The 23,831-nt window shown below is 35.0% G+C and overlaps 1 protein-coding gene across 1 annotated transcript; it reads left to right on the top strand.

Annotated features, from left to right (window-relative positions):
* Positions 1-4,929: 4,929 nt before the first annotated feature.
* LOC134266533 (uncharacterized) lies at positions 4,930-12,840 on the top strand (the record flags this gene model as incomplete). The annotated part of the gene is made up of 2 exons (XM_062748754.1): positions 4,930-5,305; positions 5,441-12,840. Coding segments are annotated over exons 1-2 (7,776 nt in total), but the record flags the coding sequence as incomplete, so codon positions are not given.
* Positions 12,841-23,831: the final 10,991 nt, after the last annotated feature.

Raw genomic sequence — 23,831 nt, 5'->3', positions numbered from 1 at the left:
TGGTCCCTGCCGTCTGGACATCAAGCAGTCAAATTGTTTACATGATTGTAATGAGCATTGAGTCCTCTATCAAAATTGTGAAATTGTGGCCCTGGGGTCAGGGGTTCTGCATGTATTGCTAGTGTGGGGCTTAATAGATTTATATAGTGAAATTGTATTATTTCTTCGAAAAACTTCTTTGCTCCTTGGCATTAAACAAACTAAATAAGTTCGTAGTTATGTTGAATAAGGCTGCCTCTTCCAAAATTGTGAATTTTATGGCCCATTGTCGGAGGTTTTTAGGTGCTACTGGCGGTGCTATATATATATTATATATAGTGAAAATGCATTATTTCTTTGAAAATCTTCTACTTTACTCCTGGGTATTTAATAAACAAACCAAATTAATAGTTATGTTGAATAACTGTGTCTCTTTCAAAATTCTTAATTTCATTACCCTGAGTTCAGGGGTTCTGGTGTTTAAGGGAGGGACATTATTAATTATATATTGAAAATGCATAAATTCTTTGAAAATCTTCTTCTCTGCTCCTGAGAATAAAACAAACTAACCAAGTACAAAGTTATGATAAGCAAGAAAGTCTTTTTCAAATTTTGAATTTCATGGCCCCTGTTTTGGGGGGTTCTGGTGTTGGAATGGGGCTCTAAAATGATCATATAGTGAAAATACCTTAATTCTTTAAACATCTTCTTCTCTGCTCCTGAGTAGAGTGTAAAATAAACTAAACAACTATATATTTGTGTTGAATAAGAATGCCTCATCCAAAATTGTGAATTTCATGGCCTTTAATTGGGTCAGGGGTTCTGGTGTTAAGGTGGGGCTTTATTTATTACAGAATACATGTATAGTGTAAATTAATACATCAAATTTTAAAAAATCTTCTTCTCTGCTCCTGAGTATTTAAGCAATGAATTATGTACATATATATGAGAAAGGATGCCTCTTTAAGATTTTTGAATTTCAGGATTTTGTTGTTAGGTACCCATGAGTCTCTTGTCTTCAATTAGTGGTTAACTCAGAAGGTCAGGGTTCTCCAAAAGGGGTTTACCATGGCGGCCAGCCATGGTTAAATTTATGTGCACCATGGTTAAATGAGCTGCGCCATGGTTAAAATCAGCATCGGCCATGATTAAATTTTATTGCATTTCAGTCTTGACACCTACTATTTTTTAATGACTTGAGTAGTTAATTGTGTTCATACAATGACTGTCGTGCACCCGGCATGCCTCGAAGGAAAGCTGACTGCTAAACAAACAGGTCGTTAATCAGCAACTTTGCTATGAAGCGTGACAATCAATGGAAAGTCAATCAGCTGATCAATATTTTGAGAGTTAATTATCCTGTACACATGTTAATAATTTTGGGGAACTTCAACATGTTCACTACCATAACATGATTAGATATATAAGGGGTTTATAATAGGTTTATTAAAAAAAATACAATACTGGTACGGTATACGAACACAATAATTGTCATGTTTGCGATTCAAGTTTCTGTGCCTGAAAAAAATATACTCTGTAAAAATTTTCATATTCTTCTGTATTTAATCAATTCCCCATGCATTGTTTTTAATGCGCCCGGATCGATAGATCCCGGGCGTATATTGTTTTTGTCCTGTCTGTGTGTCTGTTTATATGTTTGTCTGTTTGTCTGTCTGTCTGTCTGTTGACAACTTTAACCTTCGCCAAAACTTTTGAACCATAAGAGATAGAGACTTCTTATTTGGTATGCATACTCCACTAATAAAGTTCTTTCAAATGACATCAGGGTCAGTGACCTTGACTGTGACCTATATGCTAAAAATAGCTTTTTCAACTGTTTGTCATAACTTTTGAACCATAAGAGATAGGGACTTCATATTTGGTATGCATACTCCACTAATAAAGTTCTTTCAAATGGCATCATGGTCAATCACCTTGTGACCTTGACTGTGACCTATATGCTAAAAATAGTTTTTTCAACTGTTTGTCAAAACTTTTGAACCATAAGAGATAGGGACTTCATATTTGGTATGCGTACTTAACTAATAAAGTCCTTTCAAATGACATCAAGGTCAATGACCTTGTGACCTTGACTGTGACCTATATGCTAAAAATAGCTTTTTCAACTGTTTGTCATAACTTTTGAACCATGAGAGATAGGGACTTCATATTTGGTATGCTCCACTAATAAAGTCCTTTCAAAACATCAAGGTCAATGACCTTGTGACCTTGACTGTAACCTATATGCTAAAATAGTTTTTTCCACTGTTTGTCATAACTTTTGAACAATAGGAGATAGGGACTTCATATTTGGTATACCTACTCCATTAATAGTCCTTTCAAATGACATCAAGGTCAATGACCTTGGGACCTTGACTGTGACCTATATGCTAAAAATAGCTTTTTCAACTGTTTGTCAAAACTTTTGAACCACGAGAGATAGGGACTTCATATTTGGTATGCATACTCCACTAATGAAGCGCTTACAAATGACCCCAAGGTCATGACTTTTTGACCTTGATTGTGACCTATATGCTAAAAATAGCTTTTTCAACTGTTTGTCATAAATTTTGAACCATAAGAGATAGGGACTTCATATTTGGTATGCATACTCCACTAATAAAGTCCTTTCAAATGACATCAAAGTCAATGGCCTTGTGACCTTGACTGTGACATATATGCTAAAAGTAGCTTTTTCCTCGTTTTGCCATAACTTTTGAACCATAGGAGATAGGGACTTCATATTTAGTATGCCTACTCCACTTATTAAGTTCTTTCAAACAACACCAAGGTCAATGACTTTGTGACCTTGACTGTGACCTATATACTAAAAATAGCTTTTTCAAACTTTGTTGACGTTGGGCGCTTGTGTTTCACAAACACATCTTGTTAAGCTTTAACTTTATTATCTTTTTGATAAAATGTGCATAGGACCTACATCTAAATCGCCATCTTAGTTTAAAAGTTGCTTCCTGTTGTTATGAAATGTCCCATGGGGCTATTTTTAGCTCTGGGCACGTGGAAAGTAAACAAAAGTGGGTGATTAATGCAATATCTAAAAAATAAAAATAAAACATTTAGGAGAAAAGTACACTAAGTCCAAATGTTCTTTTGTGTGTTAACTTAAATAAAAACACTACCCATTCATCAGTTTTAGTCATATTGAAACAAAACATTTCATACAACAGGCTACAATTGTTACAATTATTAATGTAATGTCATGGTAACTGGCTACTCGTATCAACATTTTTTCTTTAAATTCCTTCAGAAGATTACTACAGTTTCGGGCAAAGTCTAAGATGCATTAGTGTTCTCGGCCACATTTTGCCTTCCCGCAGCTTCCTCCATGGTTAAATTTTCAAATGTGGAGAACCCTGAAGCTTTTCAAGATATTTTTTTTCAAACTTCATATAAGATACATACTGATGAATATGCTTATGTTAAATCATCCTCAGGTAGTGTACATTCAAGTATGTACAAATCATGACCCCCGGGGATAGGGTGGGGCCAGAATGGCAGATCAACATTTACCATGGGAATATATAAGAAAATTTTTTAAAATCTTCTTGTCAAAAAGAAGATGGGACAGGAAAGAAAAACTTATGTTGAATCATCCTCAGATAGTGTACATAATACAAGTTTGTTCAAATCATGACCCACGGGGTAAGGGTGGGGCCACAATGGCCGATCAAAGTTTAACATAGGAATATTTAAGAAAAGTCTTTTAAAATCTACTTCTCAAAAATCATCGGGACAGAAACATAAAACTCATGTTGAATCATCCTCAGGTAGTGTGCGTTCAAGTTTGTTCAAATCATGACCCGGGTGTAGGGTGGGGCCACAATGGTCGATAAAAATATATAGGAAAAAATCTTCTTAAGAACCATTGGGACAGTAAAGATGAAACTCAAGTTGAATCATCCTTAGGTAGTTTACTTTCAAATTTGTTCAAATCATTGCCCAGGGTGTAGGTTGGTACCACAATAGCGGGTCTAAGTTTACATAGGAATAAATAGGGAAATCTTTAAAATTTTTCTTCTCAAATACAGCAAAGCCATGATTAGTGATTCGTATGGAAGCATCCTCAGGTAGTGTAGATACTAGTTTGTTCACATCATAACCTCCAGGGAAAGGGTGGGGCCACAATGAGGGTAGGGAAGGAAACAATGGGGAGTCAAATTCAAATATTTACATTTCCAATAAATTTCCCCTATGATTCTTTACAAAATAAAATGCAGAATATTTTCTGATGAACTACATTAGGTATGTATCACGAATAAGCATGAATATCTGCATTGTTACGTCATAATACCGCTCTTGACGTCAAAAAGTCAAAAAATAGTGCACACAGTTTTGTTTTAAAAATGACAGTTGGACGGCGTAAATTTATGGCAAGTCATCAGAAAAATAATGTAAATATAAGAAATGAATTTAATGTTTTGAAGATTCATGAGGTATATGAACTATAACGCTTCATGCCGGCATATTTATCATGAAGCGCTAACGCTTCTTCTCAAGAACCACTGGACCAGGAATGATGAAACTCATGTGGAATCATCCTCAGATAGTGTAGATTCAAGTATGTTCAAATCATGACCCCCGGAGGTAGGATGAGGCCAAAACGGCCGACCAAAAATTAATTCTCATAGGAATATATAGGGAAACCTTTTAAAATCTTCTTTTCAAGTACTTCAAAGCCGTGATTAGTGATATATCTTCTTTTCATGTACATCAAAGCCATGATTAGTAATATTTATGTAAAGTTATCCTCGAGTAGTGTATATTCTAGTTCGTCCAAATCAGGATATGTGCTTTTTCCTAGCTGATGTGCTCAGATGAACGCTGTGGCCCCTGGGCCTCTTGTATATATACACTCCTATTCGTGACAAAGAAAGTTACAAAGGTTAATTGTAGTAGTTTTCTATTTTGATGTTTTATTTTTTTTTAAAGATGCCTAAGAGAAAGTCACTGACTGGTAGGAAAGAGCGCGAGAGAGATGCTGAGAAGAAGAGGCAGAAGAGACTTAAGTCCTGCCCTGATGTTCCACCAGTGACAGAGTCCAATGCTCCACACAGAGAAGTGGATGCAGCTGCTCCAGGCTCAGAGTGTGGCTCTATAGGGTTGCCACCTACTTCGCTAAAACCCTTGGCCAGGGTGCAGGCCTCTCCTCGTGAGAAAATGCACTCAGCCCCGAGGTTGTCACCTCCTCGGGGAAGTCGTCTGATTGTCCCAAAGGACAAGGTAGCATCCCCTGACTCCCCAGCGTGGGTTTGTACTCCAGCGAGAGTACCTGAATCAGACATTTGGATGATGTCTGGTTCAGCAGGTCAGGCGCAGCTGATACCTCCCAAGGGGGAAGAGGTCAGCAGGGCTTTAAAAAAAGATGAGAGGCACAATGAGGAAAATAAAGGAAATATAGAGGAAAATAAAGGAAATAAAGAGAAAAATAAAGGAAATATAGAGGAAACTAGGAAAACGGAAGAAGAATCAGAGAAATTTGAAAAGAAGTCAGAGAAATATGCTGAGAAATCAGAAATATGTGATCAAGAATCTAAAGAACCTGAGCAGGAACATAGGCCATGTACAAGACAAAGCAAAATAAGTAACCTAAAAGAGAATATTTCTAAAGTTGAAAATGGCAAGTGTGCTTATATGAATGAAAACAATAAGATCAATGATAGAAAGAATACTGAACAAAATCTTGCTAGAACAAGGGGTGATAAATGTTCAAAAAATCAGAATTTGTCTGTTCAAGGTTCATTTCATCAGGGAGATCCAATGTTTGGTGAAAATGCTGGAACTCAGTGTGTAGCTAACTCTTTAACAGCATTGGCATATCATCAACTGAAGAATTGTGAAAAGTGGCAATCAGAAGATATGAACAAAATACTGGCAACAGGAGACGAGTTGTATTCATATCTACAGTGCAGTTCTACAATTGCAAGCAGATACCTTTTAGTGAGTGAGCTGCCTCAGTTTTTTGAATGCTTTGGTAGACTGTATGAATTAAAAGCAAACGAGTCTTTACCAAGTCTGATAAACTTAGCAAATGTAGTTCTGGATTATGCTGATTTCAATGCTCATGAATTGTTAGAGGCACTTCAAATAGCCCTTGATGACAGTGATGGGTGTTTTGTATGTTTTGGCGGGAGTACATTTTTGATTGGGAAATGTCACAATAATTTTTTCACATTTGATTCCCACTCAAGGTCTGTTGCAGGATTTCAGAGTGTAAATGGTAGAAGTACACGAGTTTTGTACAAATCCATTCAAGATTTATGCAGTCATATTTTGTCTTTAGCTAAGTCAATGGGTTATACTGAAGCAGTTGAGTGTGAAATAACTGGAGTGCAATGCTCAGCTAGACAGCTTTCATTGGGACGGGATGAAGGCATTTATAAAGAATCACAATTCAGCGAGTTTGAGAAAGAATTGTACGATTTTGCCAACTTTCAATGTAATAGGAGGAGTTCTAGTGTACAAAATGATGATGAGGTAGAATTTGTTGGGAGAGAGAACCATCAGATAAGATTTTTACCACTTTCTAGTGATCAAAAGAAAACACACTGTGAAATATTAGGAATACCATTTTCAGTGAATGAGTGTGAAAATCAACATCAGTATGGACAGGAAATTACAGTACCAATGAACAGAGTACAAGTTAGGCCAGATGGAAATTGTTTCTTTCGAGCAATCTCATTCTGTTTGACGGGAAAGCAAGACTACCATCAGACAATACGTCTAGCAATATGCAATCACCTCGTGGAAAATGGTTTACTTTTCACACCATTCTTAAGGCCAGGTGTAAGTTCAGTCGAAAGCCATATTTCCTTGTCAGGCATGCTCATGGACGGTAAATGGGCAACTGAAGTAGAGATTCTAGCACTATCTCATTTACTGAAAACTGAAATTTATACATACTCACAGAACAGATGGGTTACATACTCTGGACAAATGGTTAATTCAGAAGAAAATGTTACTTCATTGGGTGGCATTTACTTAGATCATATAAATCAGAAGCATTATGATGTTGTTACATCCATTACAAATGGAGAAAATATCACAGTGACTTCATTACAAAATCCATCATGTTTGAAAGAAAATGGAAGGAAAATTGATACAGAGAGAAACCAGAAGACACAACTACAAAATGAAAATTGCAAACTTCAAATGTCGGATGTAAGTGCTGAAGAAAAAAAATTGTTTAGAAAAAACATGAAGTACAGAACAGACCCAAAGTTCAAAACAAAATGCATTGCAAATGCTAAGAAAAGATACAGAAATGATCAAACTTATCGTGAAAATTTAAAACAACTCGGTGTTAAAAGATATAAAACAAACCATATACACCAAGAAAAAGTGAGAGAAAGAAGTAAACAAAAGTATGAAACAAACAGAGAGGATGTCAAACAAAGAAGTAGACAGAAGTATGAAACAAATCTGTCACACAGAGAAGAAGTCAAACACAGAGGCAGACAGAAGTATAGAACAAACAAGACCCACAAAGAGAAAGTCAAACAGAGGAGCAGAGAGGAGTATAAAACAAACCAGACACACAAAGAGAAAGTCAAACAAAGGAGCAGACAAAAGTATAAAACAAACAAACAGCATCAAGAGAAGGTGAAAAAAGCCAGTAAAGTTAGATATCATTCCAGTGCAGAAACCAAGATACAGAAAAAGGAATCTGTACAAAAACAAAGACAAGTGCTGCGTGAAATGCTTGAAAATATTGATGAAGTAGTGAAATCATTTAAAGCATGTGTGAAACATGGACCAGAATATGTATGTTGCTGCTGCCATCGCCTTTTGTTTGAAAATCAGGTACAAGGATGTATGGTTGAAATGTATGAGAGAAATATAAAGGCAGCTCATGTTGCTAATTTATGCATCGATAAGAAGTATGTTCATAGTTGTGCATCTGGATGTTCCCCTAATTGTCCCAAATCAAAAACATGGATTTGTTTCACATGCCATAGAAAGATTCTAAGTGGAAATGTTCCAGCTGAAGCAGCTTTTAACAAAATGTGTTTGGAAGATATTCCACCAGAGCTCAATAACCTGAATACTTTAGAGCAGCATCTAATTGCTCTGCATATACCTTTCATGAAAGTAACCATGCTTCCAAAAGGTGGCCAACAAAATGTGCATGGACCTGTTGTATGTGTGCCATCAAACATAAAGAAAACAAGCAGTTTACCTCTGAATGAAAATGAAAATCTCTTGTTACGAGTTAAACTCAAACGAAAGTTGTCATACAAGGGATATTATGAATATCAGTTTGTAAACCCAAATCACATTAAAATAGCTCTCAACTACCTGAAAGAAAACAATCAGTGGTATCATGATGTTGAAATCAACACAACATGGGAAAAGGATAATGACCAAAGTACTTTACTCAGCCAGCCAGAAGCATTTGACAGTGAAGAAACAACTGAAGAACAGAAGAGTGAAATTCAAGAAGTTGCCACAGATACTTGTTTACAGCCTGTAGATATTGCACAAGAAGTTTTAGATCACTACTTTGATGATATTTACAATCTTGCTCCTGGTGAAGGACAGAATCCAGTAAGAATGTTGCAAGAGGAGGGCAATGAAGCCAAGACGTTTCCATATTTATTTCCAACAGGCAAATATTCTTGGAATGAAAGTCGAGATGTAAGGATAACCCTTTCTCGATATTTTAACAACAGGCTGATGAATGCAGATAACAGATTTGCGAAAGATACCAATTACATTTTCTTTTGTCAGTACCTATCTGAATTGAACCAGGTTATTGAGAAAACACAAATTTCAATTCGCAAATCTGTATCGAAACTTGATGGAGGGATACCTGTCACATCAGAAATGTTACAAAATCCTGCTGTCCTTGCAAAACTGCTTAAGAGTGATGAGGCTTTGCGATTTATGCAACCAATTAGAGGAACACCTGCATATTGGTCAAGTACACAAAAAGATCTTTTTGCTATGCTTCGACAACTTGGAATCCCCACATGGTTTTGTTCTTTTTCTGCGGCAGAATTCAGGTGGAATGAAATACTGGGTTCAATTATGCTACATATGAATGACAACAGAAATCCTTCTGATCTAGATTGGTCTGAGAAAAGTGAAATTCTAAGAAGCAATCCTGTAACTGTTGCAAGAATGTTTGAACATAGGTTTCATATATTCCAGAACAATGTAATAATGTCACCAGCAAAACCCATAGGAACTATTGTAGATTACTTTGTGAGAGTGGAGTTTCAGCAGAGGGGTTCTCCTCATATGCACTGCTTGTACTGGGTTGAGAATGCTCCAAAATTAGATGAGGACAGTGAGGAGACTGTTTGTCACTTCATTGATAGGCACATCACATGTTCTCTGCCATCAGAAGACACTGACCAAGAACTTAGACAAATCGTATTGGATGTACAACAACACAGCAAAGGACACTCAAAATCATGTAGGAAAAAAGGAACAGAATGTAGGTTCAATTTTCCAAGACCACCTTCAGAGTGCACATTCATTTCAAGACAATTGGAACAGAATGTGGATGAATCAAGTAGTGAGTTAGGTAGTGTGCAGGCAAAGGAGATTTTGTTGAAGGTGTGGAATGAAGTAATGGATGATGCTAAGGCATGTGAAACAACAGAGGAAATATTCAGCAATATTAACCTATCACAGGATTTGTATGAAAAGGCACATAGAGTATTGGCCTCTAAAACAACCACTGTTTTGAAACGAAATCCAACAGAAATGTGGACAAATCAGTACAACCCATGCCTGCTCAAAAGCTGGGATGCCAATATGGATATACAGTACGTATTGGACCCTTTCAGCTGCATTGTCTACATTATATCATACATTTCAAAGTCTGAAAGGGAAATGGGAATGCTATTAAAGCAAACTCAAATAGAAGCAGCTGAAGGAAATTTGAGTGCACATGATACCATCAAGAGGGTAGGATCAGCTTATTTAAATCACAGAGAAGTCAGTGCACAGGAAGCAGTATACAGGGTGTGTAATCTTAAGATGAAAGAAAGTTCAAGAAAAGTCATTTTCATACCTGTGGGGGAAAATCCAACTCGTTTGAGTAAGCCTCTTGCACAAATTAAGAATCAGCAATTTGAGATTGGTGAAAATGATTTATTAGCAGATGGCAATGATGATGAAGAGGAAAATAGTATGTGGATGACAAATATTGTGGAAAGGTATGAAAACCGCCCTGATTTAAATATTTTCAATAAAATGTGTCTCGCTGAATTCTGTTCAGAGTACAGAGTGCTTTGTAAATCTCAGATTCCTAAAGGCAAAAAAGATGGTGTGTATGAATTGAAAAATGGAAAGGGTTACATTCAAAAGAGAAGTAGAGGCAAACCTGCTGTTATACGATATCCAAGATTCCATCGAGATAACGCACCTGAGAAATATTATCAGTGTCTGCTACAACTTTTCCTGCCATACTGGAATCTGAATCAGTTGAGACCAACTGGATTTGATTTGTATCAGACATTTTATGAGAGTGGACATGTGAGGGTTAAACCAAACACAAACTTGGAAAAAGTAAAAAGCATAGTGGACAGTAATCATGTTTACTATTCAAAAAGTGAGGATGATATTGAAAATGCCCAGGATGCATTAGAAATGCTTGGTGAACCAGACGACGCATGGGCAAGTTTATGTCCAGAAACAGAATTAAATCGAAGAGAATGTTTGAATGAAAAATTAAGAAATGATCAGGAGAATACAGAAAAAGAGGTCACAAACGAAATTGAGTGTAGTGGTTCTGAAGATGCTGTATATCATTTAAGGGAACCTCAAAGCACCAGAAAAGAGATGCTTCCTTTACTGTGCAGTTTGAATGACAAACGAAAGCTGATTTTTTATGCTGTTCATGAATGGTGTGTCAAGAAAATATCTGGAGAGAATGTAAAAGCTTTGCACATTTTTATAACTGGAGGAGCAGGAACAGGAAAAAGCCATCTGATTAAAACAATACACTACGAAGCATCTCGTCTGTTGGAAAAATCACTGCCTTCTCCAAATGCAGTATCGGTAATTCTCACAGCCTTCACAGGAACAGCAGCATTCAATATTGGAGGAAATACCATTCATCATGTGTTTTCTTTAACAAAAGCTTTACCAATTCCATATCAACCCCTGAAGGAACAAAGTTTGAGTGGGATAAGAACCAGATTAGAACATTTGCAAATTTTGGTCATTGATGAGGTTTCCATGGTGTACAAAAGACTACTGTATTACATTCATGAACGACTTGTCCAAATAAAAAAATGTAAGGAACCATTTGGTGGCGTTTCTGTGATAGCAGTTGGAGATTTTTATCAACTTCCACCTGTTAAACAACGAAAAGATGAGAGGCTGTATAAAGAAAATGGTTCATATCCAATTGACTACTGGTTAGATCTTTTTGAAATGGTCGAATTGGACGAAATAATGCGACAACGTGAAGATAAAGCATTTGCAACTGTTCTGAATTCATTGCGTGTTCGAACATGTGAAGAGCCCTTATCAGAGGAAGCATTGGAAACACTGCGGGAATGCATTAGAGAAGGACCAGATGATGTTCTGCATGTTTATTCTACAAACCAAGAGGCAAATGAATACAATCTTAAAATGTTGCATGGAAATTGTGAAGAATTAATAGAAGTGAATGCTGAAGATTATCAGAAAGACAAGACAACAGGGAAATTAACTTTACGTGACAAACCTTTGGTTAGTACCCGAGTTGATGGCCTATCTGCTTCATTACTTTTGGCTGTGAATGCAAGAGTAATGCTTACACGAAATGTGAGTGTTGAGGATGGACTAGTGAATGGTGCAATGGGATATATTTCAAATTTTGTGTTGAAAAGAAAAGAACCTGCACATGCAATAGAAGTAGTTGAAGTCATTTTTGATAGTTCAAGTATTGGTAAAATACAAGGGAAGAAAACACCACAAGGAAATATTGTCCCAATTAAAAGAGTGGAGGAAGAGATAAATGAGAAAAATATAAAGAGTGTTGTCAGGCATCAATTTCCACTGAAACTGTCATGGGCATGCACAGCACATAAAGTTCAAGGCATGACTGCCAAGAGTGTTGTTGTAAATTTAGATCGGACTTTCTCTCCCGGTCAAGCATATGTCGCTGTCAGCCGAGTTACCTCAAAGGATGGGCTATTCATTGAGACAAATGATGAAAGTGTCCTGCAGAAAAAAATTTATGCTGATTTAGATGTGAAGTTAGCACTTAATAAAATGGAGAGATACAGTTTAGATGAAGAATGGACATGCAGTTTAACAAAGTTTGGGAATTACAAAACAATTCTCTTGTTTAATGTACAAAGTTTGAGAGGACACTTTCAGGAGATGAATTGTGACAACAGATTGATGAAAGCTGATTTTGTATGTTTAACAGAAACATGGCTGAGAGAACATGAGAACATCCAAGATATTGAAATTTCAGGGTTTGACTTTCACCATATTGCACGTAACCAGTGTTACGATGATAGTGAAGATGTGATGGCAAGACTAAAAGCAGCTAAAGGTGGTGGGGTTGGCGTGTACAAGAAGAAAACAAATGAAACAATCTTGATCAATGCTTTGGAATGCAAGAATATAGAGGGATTAACTGTAGAAATACATGAGGAGGATACCGCAATCATTGTGCTCTACCGGCCGAGTGCACTGCCTGTAAACAATTTTCTTGGCACATTGCAAAAAGTGGTGCAGTTTTACAAGAAGCGTTTTAGCAAGTTGATTATTATTGGTGACATGAATGAAGATGCAAACGTTCAAGGACCCATACAAAAGTTCTTAGAATCTATGGGATTTATGCAGTTGGTGCAATTTTACACAACAGAGGGTGGAACGACATTAGATCATGTATATGTTACCGATTCTCTGAAGGCCTGTGTGCACAAAAAATCATTATTTTTCAGTTATCATGAAGCTGTTAAAATTCATGCGAGAACTCGATAAAATAAAGGTTCAGCTTAGTTTTTGACTTCACTTTATTTTTTAATAGGAATTAGCTTTCATCTTGTTTGATGAAAAAGGAATTTAGTCAATATATTATCAGATAAAATTCTTATTTCAAAGTCATTGGTCCTCATAATGTTTTTTTTTTTAATATATTCAATAAATTTTGGTACCTTTTTAATGGTTGGCAGATCATGTGACACTGTTGGGATTATTATTAATTTGTATAAATAGTTAATTAGTAAGTAAGAAGTGAATTAATCTGTGTAAAGAGGAGCATAGTGCTTAAATTATGTGATAATGAGTATAATGTATGTTGGTAATATTTGTCTTTTTATTGTGTTTAGAATCTTCACAGAGATCCAGATTAGAATCCATATCCACTTTCAATGGCCAGACTTCCATGCAGTAAACTCTACATATACTGAAGATGAAAAATAATTACAAATTTAAGGTAATATTTCCACATAAGTTTTAATGAATTCATTGGTTTACATCTCTAAATTATAATGTTTTAAGAGGATTTGTTTGCAAGATATGAAGGTGTGTATCAAAAAGGAAAATTTTGTGATTTTATTTTTTTATAAAACATTAGAAGAATATGTTTTGCATATTAAGGATATGTCTGTAAATATAAACTATCTTGTTGAATGCATTAAATATTTCAATATCCTCATGCTGTGAAAAGAAAGCTTAGTTTATACTTGTCTCCCCTTCTTAAATTATAGAAAATGAAATTTTTCCAAATATTGATCTCCTTCCACATACTTTAATTAACACATTACTTGATATTTTATTTGAAATTGTGTGAAAATTTAAAGCTTAAATTTTGGGAAAGAAAGTGGTAAATTTTGCATAAAAATTCAGTGCTCACGTGCCTTTTTGGGTAAATACTATGAGGAAGAGCCACTTGATGGATCAAAAGAATATTTTTATTAATTGTTTACAGGATGTATTTCCAATCTGAATAAAATCAAATACACAAAGCAAACATATTTTGTAACTTTATTATACCTGGTAATAAAGCATTAAAATTAGACCTATAATCAGATTCTGTACTCTCTGTATATAACATTAAAAAGTATCTTGCATTGTCTATGATTGAAATTTTGCAAATGAAATCTAGATGTTGTTTTCCAGGAAAGTTACTGATAGCTGAAATTTCAAAAATATATTGATCAATTCTTTTAAATGAAATAGGTGCAGGATATGGTCATACGTGGGTCATAATTGCACTTTTACTCTACATATTTTATTCAAAAACTAATTTGTATTAAAACCTGTTGTGAAGTCAATTTCAATTCATTTTCCATGAATTTTTTTTCACTGATTGTGTAGAATTGTTCAAATTTTCTTGTCTTCAAATGTTTAACAAAATAATACACAAATCATTGAGAATAGTTATGAAATTGTTGAGACAAAAATTTATGCCTTCAAATTACTATGATTTCTAAAAGTAGAATCTTAAAATTTTTATTTCACACTTGACCTGTGATAACACTGCAATGCCTGTCAATCAAATTACATGTACATGTATTTGAAATAATACGAAGAATCTACAAACAAATTTTAGTGTGTTTTAGTCAGAAAAATGATGTACAAATAACACTGTAATAATATTTTATAAAATATTTTTCAATGAAATATTTAGTAGAACAAGTAAATTCAAAGAACTGTGGTCCCCCGCTTTTTGTGCTCATCGTTATTTATGGCATATTGTTTTAAAAACAATTTCCCTATCATATGTCATTCAAAGATAATCAAAGTTAATTTTTTTTAATTAGGTCAATCATGAAGGTCATGGTCAAGGGGTCCAAAATTATAGCATGCATTGAAATATCTTCTCACATGTCAAATATGGAAAACCTTATCTCTTCTCAAAAGGTAAAAGAAAATAATAACATTTTTGAATAGAAGGATCAATGTTCAAGGTCATGGGATAAAAAGTCATAGTGTATTTAGAAAGGTCATGTCACGGATAATTTACATGTGCAATGTGAATGCCCTATCTCTACTTATTGAAAAAATTATGACTAAGTTTTTTTTTTGTAAAGTAGGACAAGTTTTCATGTCACAAGGTAAAAAATCATAGTACAGTAAAACTTGTTTAGTACCAACACGGATATTGCAAATTCATGGATGTAGCGAAGTCATCGTAAAAGACTGTTGTACACAAGAGGGTATGGGTATAATTTTCTCTAAAAGTCCCTGTTATAATATTCATGTCGATAATAATTTAGTAAAAGTTATGAAAATCTGCATGTTCATTTTAAAAAGTGATTACAATTACATAAAACACAGAAACTTGCTTTGTTGTCAGTAAGCTTTAGCAAATGGCCAGTGATGACACATCCAAATGAGTGTAACAGAATATTAAATATATATTGTTATGCCCCCCTTCGAAGAAGAGAGGGCATATTGCTTTGCTGCTGTCTGTCGGTCGGTCAGTATGTTGGTCTGTTCAGTCCATTTTGTTTCTGTTCATTTTCTTCACAACTGTTTCACATACTGAAATGAAATTTGGTATACAGATACATCTGATTCAAGTGAATATCTAGGCTAAGTTCTGTTTTGGGTACGATCGCGCCAATTTTGACAGAGTTATGCCCCTTTGACTAAGAAAAATTCCACTTATTTGCAGTTTCCGTTCATTTTCTTCACGGAGGTTGCATATACTGAAATGAAATTTGGTATACAGATTTATCAGCTATTACAGCTAAATATCTAGGTCAAGTTCTGTTTTGGGTATGATCGCACCATTATTGTTAGAGTTATGCCCCTTGTACTTACAAAAATTCCACTTAATTGCAGTTTCTGTTCATTTTCTTCACAGAGATTGCACATATTGAAATGAAATTTAGTATACAGATTTATCAGCTGAATATCTGGGTCAGGTTCTGTTTTGGGTACGATCACACCATAATTGACAGAGTTATGCCCTTGGACTAAGGAAAATTCCAATTATTTGCAGTTTCTGTTCATTTTCTTTGCAGAGGTTGCACATATTGAAATGAAATTTAGTATACAGATTTATCAGCTGAATATGTGGATTAAGTTCTGTTTTGGGTATGATCGAACCATTTTTGATAGAGTTATGCCCCTTGGACTTGGAAAAATTCCAATTTTGGAGAGGGGGGCATAAGTGTTTTACAAACATCTCGTTATAACAGTAACTTGATCCGAAGAGTCGTATCTCGTTGAGTTGACAGGCACAGATCATCAGATCTAACTAGACGCGAAGCGTCGAATTTGATCTGATGATCCTTGCCTGTCAATGAGATGTGATACGGCTCTTCGGATCAAGTTACTGTTATAATGATAAATTTATTATATACCCCCTCATATCTAGCAAAATATAGCAGGTAAAACTTAAAAGATCATTTGTATAACTATCCATAAAACAAAGCAAAATAAAAAGGGACTTTTTTAACACGCAAGAAAAATAACTACTTTTTTCTGTGTACTACGTCGTTAGTTTCAGAGAGTGGTGATATGGATTCAGAAAACCACAGTGTGGTGATCTGGAAAGTCAGATCACCACACTGTGATGGCATAAAATCAACAGTAAAATTGAGTGATACACATTAGGTATATAATAAAGAGATATCTTCAGGCTAAAAAGGTCTGGGAAATAAATTTGCTTGTAGATGCAACTTAATACATGTACAACTTAAATGACAGTAAATACTGTGTTTAATGTTGATGTGCAAACTAAATAGAAGAGATTTACTTTCACATTAAACAAAAAATAAGTTTAAGCCCTTTTTAATATTTTTGTTAATATTGTTAAAAAAATGCGCATAAAACTTTTCATATATATTTTTGTCTTCCCATGCAAGGGGAGACATTTATGTTTTGTTCATTTTCTTCTTCTGTATCCAAATTTTGTCCTGGCCATAACATGAATACCCTTTGACATGAAGACTTTTTCATTCAAGGTCAAATTAAGAAAACAAGGCCAGACCATAACTTTAGATACTTTTTACCCTGATCGTAAAAATTGCACTTTTTGATTAGTAAAGTAGGGGAGACGTGTTTTTCTTTAAAAAAAACTATACCCACTAGTTTAGTTTGGTTTTCAATGTCTTGTAAAGTTATAGTGTAACATGTAATTGTGAATGTAAATAAAAATGCAAACATGTGCTTATATACAGATTTATGTCCCTTGCCCTTGCCTTCACTGGTATATATTTACATTCTCTGTGTTGTTCTACTAAACCAACTGTGAAATTGATTTGAAAACCATTTTCGTGTATACTCACGCATAGAAAAATACACGGAGAAACGTGCGTTAACGTGACATCACAATAAGGCTACAGCGACGTCACAATAAGGCTACAGCTACGTTAGTAAAAGAACAACAGTATAGGGCAGCAAGAAATTCAAATATTGAGTATATTTTTGGTGCTTCCAAATACGTAAAATGTAAATATAAGGAATGTTTTTAAGTTTTGTGTGAGTTATTTGTGTGTGAATCATGCAGATCGACTTGTCACGTAGGCATATTTTTCATGAAGCGCCAGTACGCTTCATGAAATATGCCTATGTGACAAGTCTGCATGATTCACACACAAATAACTCACACAAAACTTAAAAACATTCCTTATTTACCATCACAAACTCCTGCATTAATTTTGTTTATCCAACTTTTGTGTGTGTTGTGTTGTGGGGGGGTCTAGTGTATGTTTGGATCAAAGTTATTACAGTACCTTGTATGTGTATATATTTTTTTAACCCTGATTCTGTTAATTGTAATTTTTTTGTCAGTCAAAGCACTTAGTTACTGGATATTTTTCTCTCAACAATCAACATCCACCAGTGAAAGATTGACTAACGAGTTTGGGAAGTTGTTACAGTGTAGGGCATCTCTGATCAAACATATCTTTATATCCTGAGAATTCTCTTATAATTAATTATAATTTATAATATTGTCTGTCAAAGCACATTATTACTGAATGACCAGATTTTTTTTTGCTGACCTCAACGAAGTTGGGGAGCGTATGTAATACCCTTGGCGTTAGTGTCGTCGTCCCGGGTAAAGGTTAATTTTTAGCTCTACTGGTCAGAGACCAGAAGAGCTTATGCAATATTAGGGTCTCTGTAGTCCGTCCGTCTGTCTGTCTGTCCGTCTGTCTGTAAACAATTATTCAAAACGCTACACCTTCTACAGTTTTGGTCTGATTAGCCGGGCTTATTGCTCAAAGAGCAATTGCCGGCTTATGGAATCCTGTTCAAGGCAGGATGTTGACTCCATAGTCGCCATTTTAAAGTTACGTGCAAAAATATAGTTCTTACTCTCAACCGCTTTTGAGATAATACAAACGCTAAATAAAGCAACAAAAATAAAACGAAGTTTTATCTTTATATAATAAACATTAGTAGTAATGACTTTGAAAACTTCATAAGTCAAAGAACATAGTACATTAGCGTAAGGATTTTTGATAATCAATGTTACCGCAGTTCTCTACACATACGAGGTAAAGCAGGAGAGGGAATCAGACTGGCCTGTTTGTTTACATTCAGCTGCGGTACCAGATTAATTCTGATTCTGACATAATCGGACTGTGGTATTAGGATTGAAAAACTCACTGTCAGTGTCTTATCATTTATATTGATAGTTTTAAAATAATTTTTTCATCAGAATATAAACGTGATTCATGTAAGAAATCCATTCTACTCTGTAAATGAGCCCGGCTCTCTGTACTTCTGAGTACTTTGATTTTATTATAACTTGGCACACAAGTAGACTACACAAAGATACATAAAATAGTGCATCGAATTTTGATTTCGATGAACGATGTTGCCATTGTTACTAAAAATAGAATTTTTTGTGAAATTCCTTTAAATCGCTACTCCTCCTACAATTTTGATCTGATTTCAATATAACTTGGCACACAAGTAGACTACACTAAGATACATTAAATAGTGCATCGGTTTTTGATTTCGATGAACGGTGTTGCCATGGTTACTAAAAATAGAATTTTCTGTAAAATTCCTTTAAAACGCTACTCCTCCTACAATTTTGATCTGATTTCAATGTAACTTGTCACACAAGAAGACTACACTAAGATAGACAAAATAGTGCATCAGTTTTTGATTTTGTTGAAAGGTGTTGCCATGGTAACTAAAAATAGAATTTGCTGTGAAATTCCTTTAAAACGCTACTCCTCCTACAATTTTGATCTGATTTCAGTATAACTTGGCACACAAGTAGACTACACTAAGATACATAAAAAGTGCATCGGTTTTTGATATCGATGAATGGTGTTGCCATGGTTACTAAAAATAGAGTTTTCTTTGAAATTCCCTGAAAACGCTACTCCTCCTACAATTTTGGGTCTGATTTCAATATAACTTGGCACACAAGTAGTCTACACTAAGATACATAGAATAGTACATCGGTTTTTTGTTGCCATTGTTACTAAGAATAGAAATGTATGTGAAATTCCTTTTAAATGCAACTCCTTCTACAGTTGTGGTCTGATGGCAATGGCTTCTTTTCTCATCCTTTGTTATAAGTACAAACCAGTAGAGCTACAGTCTTGACAGAGACTTCTGGTTTTTTAAGTATTTCTATGTCCTGTATTGATTAGACATGCATGGAGGATGTTTCTAGTGTGTTTCATAGTACCAATCAAAGTTGTTTCAGATGCTGCAATTTCAGCAAAGGAATGACCAGGTTAATGTTTTTGGAGCTGGTTAACATTTTTGGTGCAGTTTTTGGTGTAGGTCTCAATTCAGAGTAATATGGGCCCTATGTTGACCAAACTTGTATGGATGATATATGATCTAAGGATGCACACTACAAGGCTTGCTTCCGATCTGAATTTGACCTACATTTTCCGCATGATTTAACAGGTTAATGTTTTCAGTGGAGGTCTCATTTCCAAGTAACTATGAGCACTATAGTGACCAAATTTGCATGGATGATACATTTAAGGATGCATACTACCAGACTTGCTTTGGATGCTGAATCTAAACCTACATTTTCCAGTTGAGTGAACAGGTTAAAGTTTTTGGTGCAGGTTTCATTTCAAAGATACTGTGAGCCCTATAATGACTAAACTTGCATGAATGGTACATCTTAGGATGCATACTACAAGACTTGCTTTGGATGCTGAATCTGACCTACATTTTCTGGTTTAGTGAACAGGTTAAAGTTTTTGGTGCAGGTTTCATTTCCAAGTTACTATGAGCCCTATAATGACTAAACTTGCACGGATGATACATCTTATGATGCAAACTACCAGACTTGCTTTTGATGCTGAATCTATTTTTGGTATGAGTGGACACAGGTTAATGTTCTTGGTGTAGGATTCATCTCCAAGTAACTTTGAGCTCTTTAATAAGCAGACTTGCATGGATTATACATCTCAGGGTGCATTCTACCACACTGGCTTCAGATGCTGAATCTGACCGATATTTTCCGGATTAGTGAAAAGATTAGTGTTTTATACAGGTTTCATTTCCAAGTAACTTTGAGATCTTGTTTGAGCAAATTGGCATGGATGATTTATCCTAGGATACATACTAATGGACTTGCTTCAGATGCGTGAATTTTTGACCTACATTTTCCAGGTAATGGAACTGGTAAAAGTTATGGGTGCAGGTCTATTACCAAGAAACTATAAGGCTTATAAAAACCAAACTTGCACAAATGATGCATAAAGGGATAAAAACTCTCAACTTGCTTCAGATGATGGATTTAAATAACGTTTTTATGATGAAGAACTTGTTTGAAGTTTTTATATAGGTTTATTCCAAAGTATCAAATCAAAATTGCATAAATTTTACATTTTTGGATGTACACTTTTTGTTGGTTAATTGTGTCACTTTGCCTTACTTATAGACAACATTCATTAAGGTGAGCTCTGTAATCTCTGATTACCTATGTTTTATGAATGTGATATAAAGTTATTTTTTTAAAATAAATATGATATAAAGTTATCAAGATTAATTTAATTTTGTATACCTCAAACCTGGGAATATGATTTTTTTTTCAACAATCTTTTTGCAATGTGTTATGTGTCACAAAGATTCATATAGTTCCAATTTATATTTTCAAAGTACTAATAAAAACAATGCCATAACTAGAATTCATTTCATTTTTAGCTCTACTGGTCAGAGACAAGAAGAGCTTATGCGAAAGTAATGCGTCCGGCGTCTTGTCTGTCTGTCCGTCTGTCTGTAAACAATTTTTCAAAACGCTACTCCTCCTACAATTTCAGTCTGATTTCAATATAACTTGGCACACAAGTAGACTACACTAAGTTACATAGAATAGTGCATTGGTTTTTGATTTCGATGAACGGTGTTGCCATGGTTACTAAAAATAGAATTTTCTGTGAAATTCCTTTAAAACACTACTCCTTCTACAGTTTTGGTCTGATTTCAATATAACTTGGCACACAAGTAAACTACACTAAGATACATAGAATAGTGCAACAGTTTTTGATAAGTACAAACCAGTAGAGCTACAGTCTAGACAGAGACTTCTGGTTCATTAGGTTGCCCCAAATATATACATAATATAGGCTTTGGAAATTGGGGTTCACCTTTTTATGTTGGTTAACCACCACCTCTCTCCACCACACACACATTAAATTTGCTTCTGACGCCTATGGGAAAGGTACCTCAATTTTTGTAAGTAAACATGTTAAAGCAGCAATATCTTAGAAAAGTTATATATATTTTTTAAAATTAAGGAAACTATAGTTTGCCCATAAGATAAAAGGATGACAATACAAATGGAATAAAATGTATATTTTTTTTAATGTAACAAACAAAAACAAACCCACCCAATCAAATGAATTGGTGGTTTTAGTTGTGATATTGTGTCATCTTTATTTTCAGAACCATTCTTCAAGAAAAGAAACAACAGCTGCTGATGTTGAACAACTCACTTGAACCATCTTTATCTCTTCCACTTTTCTTCAGAGCAAAATGAATGAATATCATTGAATGAAAGAATTACACTTTTGATAAGAGTTACGACTTTCTTTAAATGGCAGATCAGTCAATTTCACCTTTCACTTTTGGAATATTTCATGGTGCGAATGAAACATTGACACGAGAAGTTGAACCTATCAGAAAAAGGGGTGGGCATATTATGTTTCCCCTTTCTATTACAGTGTAGTCATTCTGTTTATAAATGTTGGTGTAAAAATTACACAACATTAAAATGTATTTATTTTTTGAATGAAAAATATGCAGTACATATTTGCACTTTTATGTTATAACCTTATGGCAGTATAAATTTTATGATTTTTTTTTTTTTTGGATTAATATTGCTATAATATGAGTTAATGTCTTAGAAACAAAGTTGGATTATGTGAATCAGCTGAGTTTGAAGAATTATTTTGTACCATAGTTGTAGATAAATAAACTTGTTAACAAACATAAGGTAAACAAGATGTGTTTGTGAGACGCTATGCACCCAGCAGCAACAAAGTTCGAAAAAGTTATTTTAGCATATAGGTCAAGGTCAAAAGGTCATTAACCTTGGTGTCATTTGAAAGAACTTAATTAGTGGAGTATGCATACCAAAAATGAAGCCTCTATCCCTATTGTTCAAAAGTTATGGGGGAAGTTTGAAAAAAAAATTTTAGCATATAGGTCACAGTTAAGGTCACAAGGTCATTGACCTTGATGTTATTTGAAAGAGCTTAAGTAGTGGAGTATGCATACCAAATATGAAGTACATGTATCTATCTCTCACAGTTCAATAGTTATGGTGAAGGTTAAAGTGGACAACAGACAAAGGACAAAAACAATATATGCCAAATAAAGCTGCTGCGTGTTGTTGCTATGTCCAAATGATGTTTGTTGTTTATTGTACTTTCATTTGAAAGTAATGAATGGATTAAGAGTAGAATGAACAATTGATTTTGTAGTGTATAGACCATTAATGATTAAAAAAAAGGGGGGGGCTAAAAAGTGTGCAAAACGCCTATTGTGCAACAAATATTGAAGAAAAATGTAAGAAGACAATTCAGGTGTACTGAACTTATATATACGTGTATTTTTGTTTGTTGTTTAAAGTCCCTCTCTTCAGCCGAGAAATTTTCCCTCATATATACACGACCATCTGCCGTTGGAGAGCTGCAAATTATCATGGGCATAGAGCAGTGCTAGCACCTTCTGGGACACGTGACATCGGTTTAACGGTGACATCCAGCGGACTGGTCTCTACGTCCAACAGTGGGTTACGAACCCACGACATAAGGATCAGCCCCCATACTAGGCGACTCCAGAGGAGACGCTTTTACCACTGCACCACTACATTATATTCAAGAAGTGGATAAATTAAAATTAGCTTTTGACATTATATGCAGCGTTTTAGCTGGATCTAGCTCAGTTTATTTCTCATTTTGAGGACAGAAAAGATGTCATCGGAAGTGAATTTTACAAAGATATTAGTGTAAAGATTTGCAGTATGAATAACATACCCAAATATATCATATCAAATAAATTATCTGTAATAAATATTCATTCAGAAGAAACATACTAAAGTTATGTAGTTTTCTCGTATAACTGGAAGTTGTCGTTTTTGTTTCTGATGAAATCTACTATTTTTAGGTCACCTGAGTAACTCAGGTGACCTATTGCTATCCGTTTTCGTCGTGTGTCGAGCGTCGAGTGTTAACATTTGAACATTTTCATCTTCTTCTCTGAAACCACTGAACCAATTTCAACCAAATTTGGTATACAGCATCTATGGGTGGAGGGGAACAAAAATTGTGAATTTCATGGTCCCGCCCCCCCCCCCCCCCCCCCCAGGGGCCTGAGGGGTGGGGCCAAAACCACTAAAATTATTGCAATCTTTAAAAATCTTCTTCTTTACTCCTGGACATCAAGCAGGCAAACTGTTGGCATGAATGTAATGTGCATTGAGT

Source organism: Saccostrea cucullata, unplaced genomic scaffold (genome assembly GCF_032062105.1).
Source record: "Saccostrea cucullata isolate Sc308-1 unplaced genomic scaffold, CSIRO_AGI_Scuc_v1 ctg10082, whole genome shotgun sequence".
Lineage (NCBI taxonomy): Eukaryota > Metazoa > Mollusca > Bivalvia > Ostreida > Ostreidae > Saccostrea > Saccostrea cuccullata.
This window is presented reverse-complemented; position numbering and strand designations above follow the sequence as displayed.